We start from the raw sequence: 18,003 nt of genomic DNA, 5'->3' as shown, positions 1-18,003 counted from the left end.
CACGGGAACAGACGTCATAGTCGGCTGACTGGCTATCCCCGGTTTCGACCTCGAGACAAACCTATAAGTACGGGGATCACCGTAATCCTGCATACCTTCGCTACAACATCACCCATTACTACATTCACATTCATCATGTCTAAAAGCCGCATGCCCCTCTACCTCTGCGCCGGTGGCGTCGGTGCAGTTGGCTACTACCTGTACAGAGCAGGTGGTGACCCCAAAGTTGCAGGAGACAAGATAAAGAGTACGTGATCAACCCGGCAGCTGCTGTCAACAATTATACCATGTGCCTGAACTGATCATCTCCACCAGTCGACGCTGAAAAGGCACGCGAGAAGCTCCCTGGCAACGAGAGCGCCGAGAAGTTCGGCAAGGACGTCGGCAAGGACGCCGGCTCCAAGGTTGACGAAGCTGTAAGTGCAAACCCCCTGCCTCCGTTCTTGGCGTCGCCCACTCGTACATCAACATCGAGGCTCCCTCCACAGCCACCTTACCAGAGATCATGCCATACTAACTGACAACCACAGATCGCCAATGCCCGCGCCAAGGGCGAGAAGATCCCCGAGTGGGCCCAAGAGGGCAAGGATAAACTCGACGGCCTCCGCGACGACGCTAAGAGCAAGTTCAATGCCGGTCGGGATAAGGTCAACAGCGGTGTGGACCAGGCGGATCGCACGGTCGAGCAGAAGGCCGCGGACGCTAAGGGTACTGTCTCCGGCTGGTTTGGAAGCAAGAAATAAGCTATGATTGAAGGTCAATGTGTGTTGCCATGATCCTCATTGGCGATTAATGTTATGTTATGTCACGGCGCTGGTCGTTTCGGGAATCGGTTCTCAAGAATATCATGAATAATTGACTTGTTCCTTACGTTATTTTGGAGACTTTGTAAGCTATAAGCCAGTATGCATGAATGCAATGTGGTCGGTGCCACATGTAGTTTCTCAGGGCGCTAGGTGAAACGAAGTCAGTCTCAGGTCCCATGTTCAATGCCTTTGGAACGATCCCAATAGTCTTAAATCGGAATCCATTGACCAATCTGTAGAGCATGCCCCTCTGGAGTATAGATGCGGTTGAGCATTCCAATGCCAGAGCATTACCGTAGTGACGAGAATGCCGACCCCACGACTAGACTGCATTGCCCTCAATTTAATTAAATTGGTCCCCATCTGCTGTTCTCCCTTTTTTCCTTTGCAGTTGCATTCTCTTACGTTGAAGATCTATATTGGCGTTCGCGTTCTAGTTCGGACTCCACGCGTTACCATTTAACCCGAATAGGCTAGTGTGGTTTCAACGCGCTTCTTCCACGCGTGTCCCTGCATATCGTCTTACTCCATTTTCCCCCCATTGCTCTTTCCCACTTCTATTTGCAGTTCTAATATTCCGATATCTCTTACCCTGTGTATCATACTACAGCTGCATTGATCGTCCTTTCCAATTTTATCTTATCCCTGGCAACCGAAAATTTTTCAAGAAGCCGCGATGCGTACCACCCGGGCAAGCGCTGCCCAGCCAGCTATTCAGATCTTCACCAGAGCAACCAAAGCCGGCATCGCTCCGTCACTGCCTGGGAAGTCACTGCCCGCTAAATCCACCTCGCTCCCCGTCTCGCCTTCCAAGAAACGAAAGCTTCAGGAACTCGAAAATGTCGACGCCGGCAGCCCAGCTCCAGTCGAGGAAGGCACACCCTCGAAAACTTTGCGACTGAATGAATTGTCTGTGTCTTCACCGCGCAGTGGGCACTTTGCTTCTCCCAAGGGAACCCCCAAGAGGACACCCAGTCGACGTGCTCGCGCCCCTGTCAAAACCGACCCCTCGACACCCGCGACCCCTTCGAAGCAAAGGACCCTCGACTTTGAGAAAATTGCACCAGTTCAAGAAGAAATCTCCATCGTTCCTCGACCTGAATTATTCAATGATGTTCTCAACCTCCATTCGGCATTTGTTCAGGCTTTCTCCTTCCACATGGCACACAACGGCGTCAATGCCCCTGCGGACCTCCGAGAGTTCCTTGGCAGCGTGACCCGCATCTGGAAAAAGCGCAAGGTGCAGATAAAGGATTTGCAGCGTCTGGTGTGGGTTTGGGAAAGGAGTTCAAAGGCGATAACCGTTTCTTACCGACTGGCAAACTACGGACTCGGCAAAATTTGCGTGGAACGCACTTTCCAGACAGACGAGCAGCCCGCCGCTTTGCAAGACTCCTTCGAGGAGACCCTGGATCTACTGTGGGAGAAGGCTCAGGATTCTCTGCAGGCTGCCAACGAAGAAGACCGCCCGTCCCTTTTCATTGAGACACTCGGTCTCTCCACCGTCCACGAGTCGCTTACCCCTTTCACCTCGTTCCAGAAAGGTCAACAGCGTCTTCAGGATCTCAAGGGCGGCTTGCTCCGCTTGACGGCTGAGAGACTCAGTGCCGATTCTTCACAAACGACCACTCTGGAGCGGACTGCTACTGTCAGCCGTCGCCAAGGTTTGTTGGACCGTATCAAGAACAAGGAATTGCGCCAGTCCAAGCTGCCTCCTCCGCCCACCAAAAAGGAACTCGTTCGCCGTGCTGCTGTTGACCGTGTTGAGGAGGTTGCTGGTATTCTGGCCATGCTGCGTCCTGCTGGGTACGTCGGCAATGGGATCAAGGCTATGTTTGCCTCTCAGCGCAAGCCTTACAAGATGGATGCCATGGTCGAACTTGTCCGTGATTCTATTCGCAGCCCAATTCCCCGCGAGGAAGTGGAGGTGTGTCTTGAGATTCTGGCTGACACCAGTGTTGCCGGTAATTGGATCAGCATTGTTACTGTCAAAGAGATGAAGTCTGTGGTGTTGAAGTCTTGCAAAGATGTCTCTGCCAAAAATATTGGTATGAGAGCTGCCCAGCTCAAGGCTGACTGGGACAAGTCTGCCTCCTGTGTGAAGGCCCCTGCCATGTAAATCTGTGTTTGAAGGAGCTGGACTTTTGTCCTCTTCTGCCTTTGTTTGATTTTTGTTCATCTTGCATCCGTCGAGCCGGTCTGCTCGCGATCTTGCCTTGCATCAGCGCTCGATACCCTGTACTTTATCATTCATGTTTTTAGCCTCAACCTGTACTATTTAGAAATTAGGTCTTCGGACGAACAATTATAATACCATTAGTCACTGAATTTATCTTCCAATCAATTCCTTAGATCATGTTTAGAAAGGGGACTTGGGCTGCCACTTAACGCGCGACGCGTCACACGTGACCGCGTGGCTAGTGCGCGTCGAATTGACAGATCCAACCACCCGGATACTCACAAGCACAATTGTCTTTTGCTGCACTCTTTCCTAGCATCAATCGACAAAATGTCTTCTCGGCCAGATCTCAAGGTATGTATCAGGGTTGGTTTCTTCAATTAACTTGATCCCACCAACTAATCATTGAACTCTCCAGGTCGACGACGAAGTCGGCTTCATTGGCTTCTACCGCTCCCTCCCCACAATCGACAACAATGAAACAATCCGCGTATTCGACAGAGGTGACTGGTACTCATCCCACGGCGCCGATGCAGAATTCATCGCACGCACCGTCTACAAGACAACCTCCGTCATCCGCAACCTAGGCCGCAGCGAATCCAACGGCCTGCCCTCAGTCACAATGAGCGTAACAGTATTCCGAAACTTCCTCCGCGAATCACTTTTCCGACTCAACAAGCGAATTGAGATCTGGCCTCCGGCGGCACAGGCAAGGGCAACTGGAAGCTCGCGAAGCAAGCCAGCCCCGGTAACCTACAAGACGTCGAAGAAGAGCTCGGCAGCGTGGGTGCACTCTCAATGGACCAGGCGCCCATCATCCTAGCTGTGAAGATATCTGCACGGGCAGCGGAGGCGAGAAACGTCGGCGTGTGCTTCGCCGATGCGAGTGTGCGCGAGCTGGGTGTGAGTGAATTCCTCGATAATGATATCTACTCGAATTTCGAGTCGTTGGTTATCCAGCTCGGTGTGAAGGAGTGTCTCGTGACTATGGATTCGACCCGGAAGGATGTTGAGCTGGCTAAGATCCGTGCCATCGCTGATAGCTGTGGGATTGCCATTTCCGAGCGGCCTGTTGCCGATTTCGGTGTTCGTGATATCGAGCAGGATCTTACTAGGTTGTTACGCGATGAACACTCCGCTGGAACTCTCCCTCAGACGGAGTTGAAGCTGGCTATGGGGTCTGCTTCGGCCTTGATTAAGTACCTTGCTGTTATGACTGATCCCACGAACTTTGGTCAGTATCAGCTTTATCAACATGATTTGTCACAGTATATGAAGCTTGATGCTTCTGCGCTGAGAGCTTTGAATCTTATGCCTGGTCCGCGGGATGGGTCGAAGAGTATGAGTTTGTTTGGTCTTTTGAATCATTGCAAGACTCCTGTCGGAAGTCGTTTGCTGGCTCAATGGCTGAAGCAGCCATTGATGGACTTGGCTGCCATTGAGCAACGGCAGCAATTGGTCGAGGCTTTTGTTGTTAACACTGAGCTGCGTCAGACTATGCAGGAGGAGCATCTACGTTCTATTCCTGATCTTTACCGGCTGGCCAAGCGGTTCCAGCGGAAACAGGCTAACCTGGAAGATGTTGTTCGGGCATACCAGGTTTCCATTCGTCTTCCTGGGTTCGTTAGTGCGCTTGGGGACGTGATGGATGAGCAATACCAGGAGCCCCTCGATGCGGAGTACACATCTAAGCTACGTGGTTATTCGGATAGCTTGGCCATGCTTGAGGAGATGGTGGAAACGACAGTTGATCTTGCTGCTCTGGAGAACCACGAATTCATCATCAAGCCCGAGTTCGACGAAAGCTTGAAGATCATCAGGAAAAAGCTCGACAAGCTACGCTACGACATGGATATGGAACACCGTCGTGTTTCTAAGGACTTGAACCAGGAGATGGAAAAGAAGCTCTTCATGGAGAACCACCGAGTGCATGGATGGTGCTTCCGTCTTACTCGTAACGAGGCGGGCTGTATCCGCAACAAAAAGGAATACCAGGAGTGTTCGACCCAGAAGAACGGTGTCTACTTCACCAACTCGACTATGCAATCCCTCCGTCGCGAGCATGACCAACTCTCCTCCAACTACAACCGAACCCAGACCGGTCTGGTCAACGAGGTTGTCAATGTTGCCGCTTCGTATTGCCCGGTGTTGGAGCAGCTGGCCGGGGTGCTGGCGCACCTTGATGTCATCGTAAGCTTCGCACATGCTTCGATGCATGCTCCTTCGGGCTATGTCCGCCCCAAAATGCATCCCCGCGGCACAGGAAATACCGTTCTCAAGGAAGCCCGTCACCCCTGCATGGAGATGCAGGACGACATCTCATTTATCACGAACGATGTTTCTTTGATTCGTGATGAATCGTCATTCCTTATCATCACTGGACCTAACATGGGCGGAAAGTCTACATACATTCGACAGATTGGTGTGATTGCCCTCATGGCACAGACTGGCTGCTTCGTCCCTTGTACTGAGGCTGAGCTGACTATCTTCGACTGTATTCTTGCCCGTGTCGGTGCAAGTGACTCGCAGCTCAAGGGTGTGTCGACATTCATGGCAGAGATGCTTGAGACATCCAACATTCTCAAGTCTGCAACCTCAGAGTCTCTGATTATCATTGACGAACTGGGCCGTGGAACCAGCACATACGATGGATTTGGTCTTGCTTGGGCTATCTCAGAGCATATTGTCACCGAGATCCGCTGCTTCGGTCTGTTCGCGACTCACTTCCACGAGCTCACGGCATTAGCAGACCGGTACCAGAAAGCCGTCAAGAACCTGCACGTCGTGGCGTTCATTGGCGATGGCAATGACGCTGAGACCGAGGCCGAAGCTGAGGAGAAAAAGAAGCGTCAAGTCACCCTACTCTACCGTGTGGAACCTGGAATCTGTGATCAATCCTTCGGTATCCACGTCGCCGAACTAGTACGGTTCCCAGACAAGGTCGTCAACATGGCACGCCAAAAGGCCGAAGAGCTCGAAGATTTCACATCTGCAACAGGCGAAGGTGATGGCAAACAGGTTGCTGCACCATCCCTTGACAAGTACACCCATGAAGAGGTGGAAGAGGGGAGCGCGCTGCTCAAGGGCATGCTGCTCAAATGGAAGGCAGCAACCGAGGGCAAAGAGCTGACAGCTGAAGAAAAGCGACAGCTCATGCGTGATCTAGCAGGAGCTGACGAGAAGCTGCAAGCCAACAAAGTGTTCCAGGGTATCAAGGCTTTATAGGGATATGGGAATTATGTGTTGGCCCCACGGTGTCTGGCGTTTAGGGAGAAATTGGCCTGAAAAGGCATGATCGTGTACTCAACTATCATCCAAGAGGATAATCCAAATGTCTATTTTCAATTGATATCACTATGAAATCACCTGAACGGTAAGCAAACAAGGTATACCACCATGTCGATCTAGGGCCGGGGGCCAGTCACGTGTAACAAACGGTCTAGAAGCCATCAACGCGGGATCTCAATGAAGCAACATACACTTCCAGCCCCGGGTTATCGCTCATTTCAATCTCCAATTCCTCAATTCGGGCCTTACTCTAACACCAACACCTCTCCTCTCAATCCCACGTTACGGCCGTTTCTTTAAACCCACCCGTCCACCCCCCTCAACTAGCTATGCACGCAACCTAAACGCGGACCGCCTGAACAGCCTCGATTCATGCACCCCTTTTCCGTCCTCACCCTTGGAATCTTTGTCGCGGGCTATATCACCGCCAGGTGGGATCTTGTAACCCGCCTGTACGAATTGGCCATTTTTGCCTGGGACCACGGTGTTGTGGTATGTACATGTATTTGCTGGTCTTTGGCTCTTGGCCTCCCCTCTCTCCACTTGCGACTTTATCAGCTTGGAACCGCGCATGCTCCACGAGTATACTGTATCTCGAACATAGTGCTAATGGTGTTTTAATATAGACGCGCACTGCAAAGGGATTCCTGTTTCTCTCCGTTTTCTTCTTCCTCCTCGTCCTGCCGATTAATCACCTGGCGTCGAAGGAGGGCCAGTTGGTGAGCATCCTGCGAACAATCAAGTGTTATCTTATGGGTCATGGATTCGTGATGAATGCTGACGATTTGGGGTAATTAGCATCCGCGCCACGAGAATCTCGGAGTCTCTGCGCGAGAACAGTTGCGCCGTCGAGGTTCGTTCTAGGACTCGGGTGGAGGATGACAATATGCTCATGAGCGATGGACTGCTACGGGTATTTTGGCCGTATGACCTCCCGCGATCTTCGTCACCCGGTGTGATTGTGGGATGGCGGAACTCGGAGCTTGATTTGTTTGTGCTCACGGTGCTGGAGGATGTCGAGGTAGGTGGACCGAATTGGCGGCTTACTCGGTTAGGAGCTAATGGTCCTGAATGGAATAGCCACGGAATGTCGACAATGCGCTTCGGGCGGGGATTCTCTTTCGAAATAGCCCGCACCCGATCGTGCGTATCTTTACGCTGTGTGGACGGTCTCAGATGCATGTCCTTGGCTCAACCAATGCTCCCCAGTCTCCTACATCATTCAGTTCCTCTCATCTGTATGTGACTACGCACCCCCCATCGAGAGCTCCTCGTATCTTTTGCCCGCCCGAGGCAAATCTGTCGGTTCAGGTTATCATGTACCACCGTCCACACCCAACGCGCATGGAGTACATGTCACTGGATCCGATTTCCCTGGCTTTGGGTGATAAAGCAACAACAGCGGAGATCTGGGGACCGTCTTCTGATAAGATAGAGTCTGAAGAAGAGGGAGACAAGGCCGGATCAAAGGTTCTGGTTGAGAAGCTCAAGCTTCACTCGGTCGTCAAGCACATCCCATCACAGAAGGAGCAGGCCCTCCCGCTGATAATCAACCAAGTCAACTGTGCGTATGAGATGGGACAACTTATGCACAGAAACAGCCACTTAATTGGAATTCGTGCGAAGAGAAGCATGAGTGTTGGAGAACGTGTGGTGGAATCGGCGACAACACTGTGGGGGTTCATTGTTCTTTGCATTGCCCACGTTTTCTGGCGATGGCTCTGGCCTGTTGTTACCAGAGTCTTTGTCATTGGGCTTGTATGCCACCGATCTGTTGCGGAAATCGTCTTGCAGGTTCTTGAGTGGCGTGCTCGTCCTGACGCTGCTGCTCTCAAGGATATTTCGGCGACTGCTCAACAGGTTGATATACGGTTACAGCAGTTTTGCTACTGGCCGATTCAATATGTGAAGCTCCGTCAACGAAAGGATAACTGGGAGAGCGTAACGACCAGTCATCCGGACTACATTCGGTTCTATAACAGTTTGTGGCTTGTTGCTAATGATGTGATCATCGGCATTGCGCTAGGATCTTATATAATTGACAATGCGAACTGGGTCGCTTCGCAAATCAACACTGTCCTGACTGGATGGACAGTGGAAGGGCTGCAACGCACCATTTCATGGCTTATGGACTGGCCAGCTGGCTTGAAACTGAACAACGAACTTGCAGCATTTCTCGGTGACCTGTTCCTTTGGGTCATTGAGAATTGGGCGGCTTGCATTGCTAACCTACAACCTTATCTTCCTGCTGTCATCTACATTGTTGGATGCTCAAGCTTTGCAGGCGCGAGCATGCCCATTGCTTTGTTCTCTGATCTTCTGTCAATCCTGACAGTCCACATTTACTCCTTCTATATTGCCTCCGCACGCATTTTCAACTGGCAACTCACTATTATCATTTCCCTTTTCCATCTCTTCCGTGGCAAGAAACGCAACGTCCTGCGCAACCGAATTGACTCATGCGATTACGACCTTGACCAACTTCTTCTTGGCACCATCCTCTTCACTGTCCTGTTCTTCCTTCTTCCTACGGTTGTGGTATTCTACTTGACCTTCGCTTCGGCCCGGATGTTAATCATCTCAATGAAGGCAGCGCTTGACACCTGCCTCGCATTCTTAAATCACTTCCCACTTTTTGCACTGATGCTCCGTGTGAAAGACTCGCAACGTCTACCAGGCGGTATCCGATTCGAGCTGCGGGATGAACCAGACAAGAACTCCACTAATAAGAACTCGACTGCGATGACCTCCTACATCCACCTCGAGGTATGTTTCTATATAGCCAACCCTTGCACCTAAATACTAACATATCTTAGTCCATCCCACTGCCGCTACGTGCAATGTTCGACCAGTACTTCCAACTAGGTCACAGACTCCGGAAACACTATCTCGCACCCCGAGTCATCTTCTGCCTTGTCACTGGCCGCTTCGTACCACCCATCCACCGCCGCAACCTCTATAGCATGCAATACAGCATGTTACCTGCCCGTCGGGCCGGCATGGCAGAGGTGTGGGCATTACTCACGCAGACCAAGAAAGGCAGTGGTGGGAGCAGTGGCGCTGGCTCTATGGGTGGGGGCATTGGTGCCCTTCACCCGATTGCTAAGGTCCCGGCGAACTTTGGGCAGGGTGATATGCGGCGACGGGGTCATCGCTAATACCATGTACCACCTCATGGCATCTTCTTCTGTACATAATATCTATAATATATTCCTCTTTTCGGGGGTATCCTTAATTACATGACCGCAAAGACTTATTCCATAGTAGGAGGACCAAAAACTTGGCGAATGGAAGAGATACGTGCATCGGTATATGAACATGTACAGGACGTCACGAAACTGGTGTCACCGCTTGAACTCTTTTACTGTTTCTCTAGACCTAGTGCCTAAACTAAACTCGTACACCAAGGTAGTTTATCCAAAGCAACCTGTCGGTGGGTTTGTATTGTTTCTTACAGAGAATACACAGCGCCCAAGTGGAGTGTGCGTCTCGTAAGTCCATTTAAGTGTAAGTGGTGACAACAGTTCGAGACGTCCTGTAAGAGATGAGATATGAGAACTATATGCACAGAACGAGAACACAATAATTTAACCCATTAAACAAACTCCGTCCTATGATTATTTGCGAAAATGCTTGCCGTCGCTGAACAGAACAATAGCGCCAGCTCTTGAGGTGAAATTCCAATGCAATCGGAGGGCAATGATGAAACAAGTAGATGGTTTCCAATCAAGATTTCTTGAGGAACTCCGCATCTGTTTCACTGCTACCACTCTTCCGAGCATCATCCAACATGGAGTCAATACCCCTTTCCTTCAGAGCTTTCTACGAGCAGTAAGACACACTTGTTAGCTCAAGAATGGTTTTAAGATGCGAGGACATGTCGAGAAACTCACGTTCAAGCATCCCTTGTAGTTCTTAAATAGTTCTTCGCAGTCATTGGAAGAAGTGTTGCCACGCAGATATTCTGCTCTGTAGTTAGCTTCTGCTGTTTGTATGTGAGATCCAATGATCGTGAAGCATACTCTCACTGTACCATTTGAGGAAGCAGGTGTCATATTTCCTAGTTGAGTCATGTTAGTATATTCTTGTTGACATAAATCCGGGCCTGCACTGGAACGTACTCTTTGATATCATTGCATTCGGGTGCGATGGAGGCAGCCATGGTATTATGTTATCAAGCACAAGGGCAAACAAGAGATCCGAATATATTCTGAAGAGTCAAATATGTTCTTGTTCGATAGCTGAATAGTTGAGAACAACTCGAGAGAGAAGAAGGTGACTCGAGATCCGCGGAATTCATACAAATTTCGCCACTCTGGGAAGGCGGTCAAGGCGGGCCTACCATTTCTCCAGTACATTTTCCTGCCGCGACTTTTTTTTCGGAGCGTTCTCACATCCATTCCATTCGTCCTTTTTATTTCATTTGCAAAGATCCAGGGAATTGGAGCTCTGCCAGTCATGGACTCCGCAGAATTTCAACCGTTCCAGGACAAGCTGTCGTCCGCCCTGGTCCAAGTGACGCGAACTGTTGGACAGCTCTCTTCCGAAGACTTGAACTTCCACCGCACCTCCAGTGCCGATGTTACCGAGACGCTAGATGAACAGAGTGAGCGCATCATTGCGCTGACCACCGCCGTGCTCAAAGCTGCGACAACCGGTACCGATATCGCCGCACCGACCCTTAAAGATGAGGATTCTGTCGACGACAACTGGCGCGGCGTGGTAGACGTGATCGACTCTCTTTTGGAAAAGGCGGATGCCTGCCTGGACGAGTTCACAGGTGTGATCAAGAAATTGAGTCCATCGGAGGAAGAGCAGGCGCCTGTGGTGGTAAAGAAAGCGCCTCACTTCCCATCTATTTACGACTACGGCCCATCTAAGATACCCAAGCCGCAATTGGAATTCGACCGCAAACCCGATAACTCCGACTTGGGGCCTTTTAAGCCTCTGCTTAAGTCCAAGCCGAATGCGATTGTCCCGTTGGAGCAGTGCTTGAAGACACAGAAGATCGATGGCGCAACCGCTTATCCCCACCCCTACGCCACTGAAATCCGTGCCTCCCAGTATCCCAAGCCCGTCTACGAGGTTTCTCCTCAGGTTGATTACCTACCCTTTGAGAGTACGACGGCTACATTTGTTGATACCTTGGATGGAGTCAAGGAGATGTTGGAGGAGCTTAAGAAGGCGAACGAAATTGCTATTGATTTGGAACACCACGACGTTCACTCTTACCACGGTCTTGTGTCTCTGATGCAGATCAGCACTCGTGAGAAGGATTGGGTTGTAGATACCTTGAAACCCTGGAGAGAAGAGCTGCAGATGCTCAACGAGGTGTTTACAGACCCCAAGATCTTGAAGGTCCTTCACGGTGCTACCATGGATATTATCTGGTTGCAGCGTGATTTGGGTCTCTACATGGTTGGGATGTTTGATACTTTCCATGCTGCATCTGCACTCGGTTTTCCCAAGCGGAGCTTGAAGTTTCTGCTGAACAAGTTTGTCAACTTCGAGGCTGATAAGCGGTACCAGACTGCTGATTGGCGAACTCGCCCCCTTCCGTCCGAGATGTTTGACTATGCACGGTCTGACACACATTATCTTCTTTACATCTACGACTGCCTACGCAACGACCTGATTGAAAACTCTACTGCCGAAGCGAGCCACATTGACTACGTCAACGAGCGGTCAAAGGGCGAAGCGTTGCAACGCTACGAGCGTCCAGTTTACGATGCTGTGCATGGACATGGCCCGGGAGGTTGGTATGACTTGCTGTGGCGTAACGCTGGTAATCTCCCTAAGGAGCAATTCGCTGTCTTCAAGGCTGTCCACCAATGGCGAGATGAAGTGGCGCGCGCCGAGGACGAGGGATGGCAGTGCGTATTCCCGAAGCACGTCCTTTTCAAGCTCGCTACCGTCATGCCGCTTGACATGGGCACTCTGTTCCGCACCCTGTCACCTGTCACCCCCATCACGAAGGACCGCGCACATGAGCTCCTGGAGCGCATCAAGGAGGCCAAGGTTGCCGGTGCTACGGGCCCGGAATGGCGCGATACGACACCCCCGAAACCCAATGTGAAGATTGCGGAGGTTACCGACCAACAACCCACTGATTTCCCTGTTGCAAAGCGATTCGAAACATCCCAATTCTGGGGCGATGTCCTGGAAGCCCAAGAAATCCCTCTTCCTCCTGCATATGCTCTCACTGCCTCGGCAGAGGCCCTTCGCCTGTCTCTTCCATTGCCGCCCATGCCGACAACTGTTTCTGAGACTCGGGAATCCCTCGGCACGGCCCCCAAAAAGCCCGCCGAGGCACCCAAGCTCAAACCCACACCTGCCCCCGAGGCCGAAGAAAAGAAATACTTCACCGTCAAGGACCTCGGTGGCCCCCGCAAGCGCAAGGTCACCCCCATCAACGACCCCAAGCAAGCCCTTTCCACCACGGCCGATCTCGACGACACTAGCAACCCCGACTCGGCAGAGAAGAAGTCCAAGAAGTCCCGCAAAGAGAAGGAGAAGAAATTCAAGAAGGCTCAAACCGAGAACGAGGCTGCGTTCGACTACAACGCCGCCGACGCCGTCCTCAACGCGCCATCTTCCTCCACAGCAATGCAGCCGAAGAAGCGCGCTTTCAACCCCTACGCCAAGGCTCTGGAAGCTCCTTCGGGTGCCCGGAAGACCAAGCGCGAGACGCCTGGCAAATCTCTTACATTCCGTCAATAGGCGGGACCTGGGTCATGACACAAACAAGCATGGTTGGGGTTTGGCTGGTTCCAAAGTTCTTTTGTTTTTGTATCTTCTATTTCTATTATTTTTAGCATAGCGATACCCGTGCGTCAGTTGGAGGCTCTGGGATTCTACTTGTATGTATTGAATATCAGGGTTTTTATGGCAGAAGTATACCTTGCATGGTGTAGATCTGATTAGATTGAGGGTTGCCAAGTGTTCCATAGTGGAACTGGTGATTAATAGTTTGAGAGTTGGAACCCACATGCGTTCGTGATGCAGAGCGGCCTGATAGTGGCGTTTCTGGAGCTGATGACATATACATGTACCTGCATGTTCAAATTTCCGATGTATCTAATGCTATTTGAGACAAGTCAATCGGGTTCCCTTTTTTTATTTTCAATGTTTTGATGTTATTAGCCTCGTGTTGCGAATAATGTTCCACGTTAAACGTGCCCTACCAGCTCAGGCCAGCGCTGGATGGAGATAGATTAAAATTGTGGCAGGTTTAAAGCCGCAGACTAGTACCGATACAGTGAGACACTGTCTAAGGGAACTCCTTTACCTGTCACTTTCTATTTTTCGCCTTAAGTTATACATGCAGATCCATTAAGTTTCAGCCACATGCCAACCCCTATACAGTACATGTACATGTACACCTGCGAGACATAAGAAACTCGAGATAGCTCGTCTGGTACTTTTACAACAGCGAATAAAACTTTCTGTCTACGACATACAGTATAGCCGTCTGCATTGACCATCCCCCACCAAAAAAAGCAAAAACAAGTAAATAAGTTATAAAAAAAAAAGAAAAGAAGAGGGAAAACGGACCCCACGCAATCAAAGTTCGAGCAAATAACTTACACTTCAATAGGATCTTCAATGCACCGTCCTTTCCGTAAGCAGGCATTAATATAGCCGATCACCCGCTATGACCAGGGCGATATGCATATCCAGTATAGTCGGGGTACACATGTATAAGTTAGTGCATTGGCAAGTTACTACATGTAACACACCTGATTTGAGTTAACGTTAGCTTACAGAGTACGTACACCCGTAGATCTTTAACGGTAAAGGGATCCCAGTACGGGGAAGATTCACCCGGCAGCAACGGAAGCTCGGATAGTGTTAGAAGTTTGTGTACAGAGTATAGTTTTATAAGTATGTACGTCCTCTTATATGTACATCAGGGGTTGGGGATCTACGGCGAGCTTGGCGCGTTTCATACCGGACGGGGTGGAGGCCCGTGTGGATGATCTGCTTTGGAGGATGGAATTTGGCTTTGATATGTTAATGTTAATGTTAAGTTAATGTTACTGCTGCTACAGTTCTACGACCCGAATAAGTGTCTATTAATACTAAGTGCCTTTACACCGGTAAGGAAGTTGATAAGGGGAACTAACTACCAGTCCCACTAGTCTCCACTATACCCCTGAGAGCATAGGCCGTATGTAGAACAGTTACTGTATGTTCACACCCCGCAGACTTGCTTGACTTTTCTAGCTTTTGATTCCAAGGTTACTGTACTGCTATAATTTGCGTAGATAAAATAGGAAAGACCTAAAGTTTGTTTAGACAGGGGTATATCTTGGATACCTTGGATAGCCTGAGAGTGAAAGTACATCCGAGACCATCCGTGCCAACTTATCGGAAGTACATAGGATGATTCTCAGGTCCAATATGGACATTTGTACCAAGATTCAAATCAACCTGAAACTCGACTCGAACAGCACATGGACGGCTCGTGGACTAGGGCTGCAGGTACCCTGCAGACATGAGACTGTGTTTCCGTTGCATTGACGTCAAAATAGTAGAGTTCAGTGGAGTGCATGGGAGATCAGAGAAAGGAAAGTAAAGTAGTAAAGTAGTAAAGTAGTAAAGTGGCGAAAAGGCGCATTGGGCCAGGGGTAAGGCCCCTTGCAGTATACAGAAAAAAAGGGCGCTCCACCGGTAATCCACCTCTCTTTTTTCCCCAGAACCGCCCTAAGAGTAATCTCCCCCCCCCTCCCTTCTTCAAACTCTTCAACTCCTCCTAATTACCTCTCTGCAGTCATTTGTCCCTGGAGTCAACCTTTCACCCTCATTCTCCCCCGCGTTATCATCAGGGGCTATCTCTTCTCGATTGCCCCTACAATTGCCATTCGTCCGAGCATTGGCAGTCTGTCTCTGGCACTGCAACAAGAACCGGCTCTGACGACTAGTCAAATCCCACCATGTCCGTTGCGACGATGCTTCAACCAGCGTCTAGACAATCTCGAGCATCATCTTCCTCGTCCTCCTCGTTTCAGCCCGTCGCACGACAGAACACAATGTCGTCGCACGATACTCGGTCGATCCGCCAATCCAAGCGGATGTCGGTCACTGCTTTGTACCTGTCCATGTCCGCCAAGGACCGGGACCTGGAGATTTCTGATGACTTGGCACGAGGTACGTCTCAGCGATCGGTGTTTCCAATGGTCGCACTAACCCCCTGGCAGCACAAAAACATCTGCGGGACTTGAAGTCTAGGATCTCTTCGCAGTCCAAGAAGAACTTTGTGCTGGAGAAGGATGTGCGATATCTCGATTCACGGATAGCATTGCTTATCCAAAATCGAATGGCCTTGGAAGAAGTAAGGATTTCCCCTAAAAGTCGACTAACGCTCTTGTTAACCCTTGTCTTTGTAGCAAAACGAAGTCGCCAGCCACCTCGATGACACCGCAGACCCCCAGGAAGGGTTCTTCCCGAACGACGAGCGAACTCAGAAGTACGGCAACCTTCTCTTCCTCTTGCAATCCGAACCCCGCCACATCGCCCACCTCTGCCGACTAGTCTCCATGGCCGAAATCGATTCCCTTCTCCAGACCGTCATGTTCACCATCTACGGAAATCAGTACGAGAGTCGCGAGGAGCACCTTCTGCTCACCATGTTCCAGTCCGTTCTCACCTACCAGTTCGACAACACTCCCGAGTACTCCTCCCTGCTCCGCCAGAACACCCCCGTTTCTCGCATGATGACCACATACACACGCCGTGGTCCCGGTCAGAGTTACTTGAAGCAGGTTTTGGCGGACCAGATCAATGCTCTGATTGAGTTGCGTGATGTGGATTTGGAAATCAACCCCTTGAAGGTCTATGAGAGCATGATCAAGCAGATTGAAGAGGAAACCGGTTCTCTCCCAGACTACCTCGCCCGGTCTGTGACAGCCGAGGATGCTGCCGATAACGCTCAGGTGCAGGCGATTATTGCTCCTCGTCTGAAGATGTTGACCGACATTGCCAATGGATTTATCTCAACCATCATTGAGTCTGTCGACGAGGCCCCGTATGGTATTCGATGGATTTGCAAGCAGATTCGCAGTCTATCGCGCCGAAAGTACCCTGATGCCCAGGACCAGACCATCTGTACCCTCATCGGTGGTTTCTTCTTCCTGCGCTTTATCAATCCCGCGATCGTTACTCCTCGGTCATACATGCTAATCGACGCCACGCCTACCGACAAGCCCCGTCGAACCTTGACTCTGATCGCCAAGATGATCCAGAATCTGGCGAACAAGCCCTCCTACGCCAAGGAACCCTACATGGCCAGCCTCCAGCCTTTCATTCAGCAGAACAAGGAGCGTGTTAACAAGTTCCTACTTGATCTGTGTGAAGTGCAGGACTTCTACGAGAGTCTCGAGATGGACAACTACGTGGCTCTGTCGAAGCGCGACCTTGAGCTCCAGATCACTCTCAACGAGATGTATGTCATGCACGGTCTTCTGGAGAAGCACAGCGCAGCGCTTGCCCAGGATCAATACTCCCACCTGTCTGTGCTGCTGCAAGAATTGGGAGCTGCTCCCCCTCAGGTCCCTCGCAAGGAGAACAGGACCATCACAGTGCCCTTGTTCAGCAAATGGGAGACTGCACTGGATGATTTGACCGCTGCCCTCGATATCACTCAAGAAGAAGTGTTCTTCATGGAGGCCAAGTCGACTTTCGTCCAGATTCTTCGATCCCTGCCTCCGAACTCTTCAGTCGCCCGTCGGCCTCTGCGACTCGATCGCATTGCCGAGGCCGCTGCGACCTTGAAGAACGATGCCGTGATGGTGCGAAAGGGAATTCGCACCATGGAACTGCTCAGCCAGTTGCAGGACATGGGCGTGATCGACCGCTCTGACGAGTTCAGTCTGCTTCGTGATGAAGTGGAGCAGGAACTGGTGCATCTCGGTTCCCTCAAGGACAAGGTGCTAGAGGAGACGCGGAAACTTGAAGAAGTTTTCGCCACCATTCGCGACCATAATGCCTACCTGGTCGGCCAGCTTGAAACGTATAAATCATACCTGCATAACGTGCGCAGCCAGTCCGAGGGCAAAACTCGTGGCAAGACTACGAAACACCAGGAGCTTGGACCATACAAATTCACTCATCAGCAGCTGGAGAAGGAGGGGGTTATTCGTCGCAGCAATGTGCCTGAAAACAGACGGGCGAACATCTACTTTATGTTCAAGAGCCCATTGCCCGGTACATTCGTTATCAGCCTGCACTATAAGGGTGAGTTCATAATCTTCGGCCCCAATGGGAACATCACTAACAAGTTATTTGTATAGGCCGAGCCCGTGGATTGCTAGAGCTTGATCTCAAGCTCGATGATCTCCTTGAGATGCAGAAGGATAACCTCGAAGACCTCGATCTGGAATACGTCCAATTCAACGTCACTAAGGTGCTAGCACTTCTCAACAAGCGATTTGCTCGCAAGAAGGGATGGTAAAGGCGCCTGATCCCAGGCTCCCCAGAGCCGTCCCCTTTTCATGAATGATGAGCCCGAGCAGAGGTTGCCCGCTTCCTGCCTGCCAACCCGCGATGTCTAGTGCCGGTGACGATTGACTATTGAGTTGCAATCTTGTGATGATCATGGACGCCAATACATCTCCCATATACCCTCGACAATGATGAATCGGACGTCTGTTCCATACGACTCCGACCTGCCCGTCTATGCAGCTCGGGCGAAATGCCCTGTGTGAATGTTGTCAGTACACGAACATACCC

At 50.7% G+C, this 18,003-nt stretch overlaps 7 protein-coding genes across 7 annotated transcripts; 6 read left to right on the top strand and 1 right to left on the bottom strand.

Moving 5' to 3' along the window:
• Nucleotides 1–135: 135 nt before the first annotated feature.
• On the top strand, nt 136–743 carry N7446_008297 (uncharacterized protein; the record flags this gene model as incomplete). Its single annotated transcript, XM_058517042.1, has 3 exons — nt 136–247; nt 316–416; nt 531–743. 3 exons carry the CDS (start codon nt 136–138, stop codon nt 741–743), a joined length of 426 nt encoding a protein of 141 aa, XP_058370688.1.
• Nucleotides 744–1,482: 739 nt separating this feature from the next.
• N7446_008296 (DNA replication factor Cdt1 C-terminal domain-containing protein) lies at nt 1,483–2,925 on the top strand (the record flags this gene model as incomplete). Its single annotated transcript, XM_058517041.1, has 1 exon — nt 1,483–2,925. The coding sequence occupies one exon, from the start codon at nt 1,483–1,485 to the stop codon at nt 2,923–2,925; it is 1,443 nt and encodes a 480-aa protein (XP_058370687.1).
• A 354-nt stretch (nt 2,926–3,279) lies between these two features.
• N7446_008295 (mismatch repair ATPase MSH2) lies at nt 3,280–6,210 on the top strand (the record flags this gene model as incomplete). The annotated part of the gene is made up of 3 exons (XM_058517040.1): nt 3,280–3,339; nt 3,404–3,772; nt 3,793–6,210. The coding sequence occupies exons 1-3, from the start codon at nt 3,316–3,318 to the stop codon at nt 6,208–6,210; spliced, it is 2,811 nt and encodes a 936-aa protein (XP_058370686.1). The 5' UTR covers nt 3,280–3,315.
• Nucleotides 6,211–6,560: 350 nt separating this feature from the next.
• Nucleotides 6,561–9,543, top strand: N7446_008294 (phosphatidylinositol N-acetylglucosaminyltransferase). The gene is made up of 5 exons (XM_058517039.1): nt 6,561–6,765; nt 6,900–6,988; nt 7,072–7,294; nt 7,354–9,039; nt 9,090–9,543. Exons 1-5 carry the CDS (start codon nt 6,646–6,648, stop codon nt 9,429–9,431), a joined length of 2,460 nt encoding a protein of 819 aa, XP_058370685.1. The 5' UTR covers nt 6,561–6,645; the 3' UTR covers nt 9,432–9,543.
• A 456-nt stretch (nt 9,544–9,999) lies between these two features.
• Nucleotides 10,000–10,435, bottom strand: N7446_008293 (uncharacterized protein; the record flags this gene model as incomplete). Its single annotated transcript, XM_058517038.1, has 4 exons — nt 10,000–10,095; nt 10,167–10,237; nt 10,296–10,333; nt 10,395–10,435. 4 exons carry the CDS (start codon nt 10,433–10,435, stop codon nt 10,000–10,002), a joined length of 246 nt encoding a protein of 81 aa, XP_058370684.1.
• Nucleotides 10,436–10,731: 296 nt separating this feature from the next.
• On the top strand, nt 10,732–12,993 carry N7446_008292 (exosome nuclease subunit RRP6; the record flags this gene model as incomplete). Its single annotated transcript, XM_058517037.1, has 1 exon — nt 10,732–12,993. The coding sequence occupies one exon, from the start codon at nt 10,732–10,734 to the stop codon at nt 12,991–12,993; it is 2,262 nt and encodes a 753-aa protein (XP_058370683.1).
• A 2,216-nt stretch (nt 12,994–15,209) lies between these two features.
• N7446_008291 (Ras GTPase activating protein IRA2) lies at nt 15,210–17,725 on the top strand (the record flags this gene model as incomplete). The annotated part of the gene is made up of 4 exons (XM_058517036.1): nt 15,210–15,423; nt 15,474–15,607; nt 15,663–17,508; nt 17,565–17,725. The coding sequence occupies 4 exons, from the start codon at nt 15,210–15,212 to the stop codon at nt 17,723–17,725; spliced, it is 2,355 nt and encodes a 784-aa protein (XP_058370682.1).
• Between the last annotated feature and the right edge of the window lie 278 nt (nt 17,726–18,003).

The sequence above is a fragment of the Penicillium canescens genome (genome assembly GCF_028828765.1).
Source record: "Penicillium canescens strain IBT 15451 chromosome Unknown utg000005l_segment0_segment0, whole genome shotgun sequence".
Classification (NCBI taxonomy): Eukaryota; Fungi; Ascomycota; class Eurotiomycetes; order Eurotiales; family Aspergillaceae; genus Penicillium; species Penicillium canescens.
This window is presented reverse-complemented; position numbering and strand designations above follow the sequence as displayed.

Bases quoted from the DNA above. Each gene is read 5' to 3' on its own strand.
- N7446_008294 (XM_058517039.1), top strand. From the start codon at position 6,646: ATGCACCCCTTTTCCGTCCTCACCCTTGGAATCTTTGTCGCGGGCTAT. The intron at 6,766-6,899 runs GTATGTACATGT...GTTTTAATATAG, and splicing joins CCTGGGACCACGGTGTTGTG to ACGCGCACTGCAAAGGGATT. The intron at 9,040-9,089 runs GTATGTTTCTAT...AACATATCTTAG, and splicing joins CCTCCTACATCCACCTCGAG to TCCATCCCACTGCCGCTACG.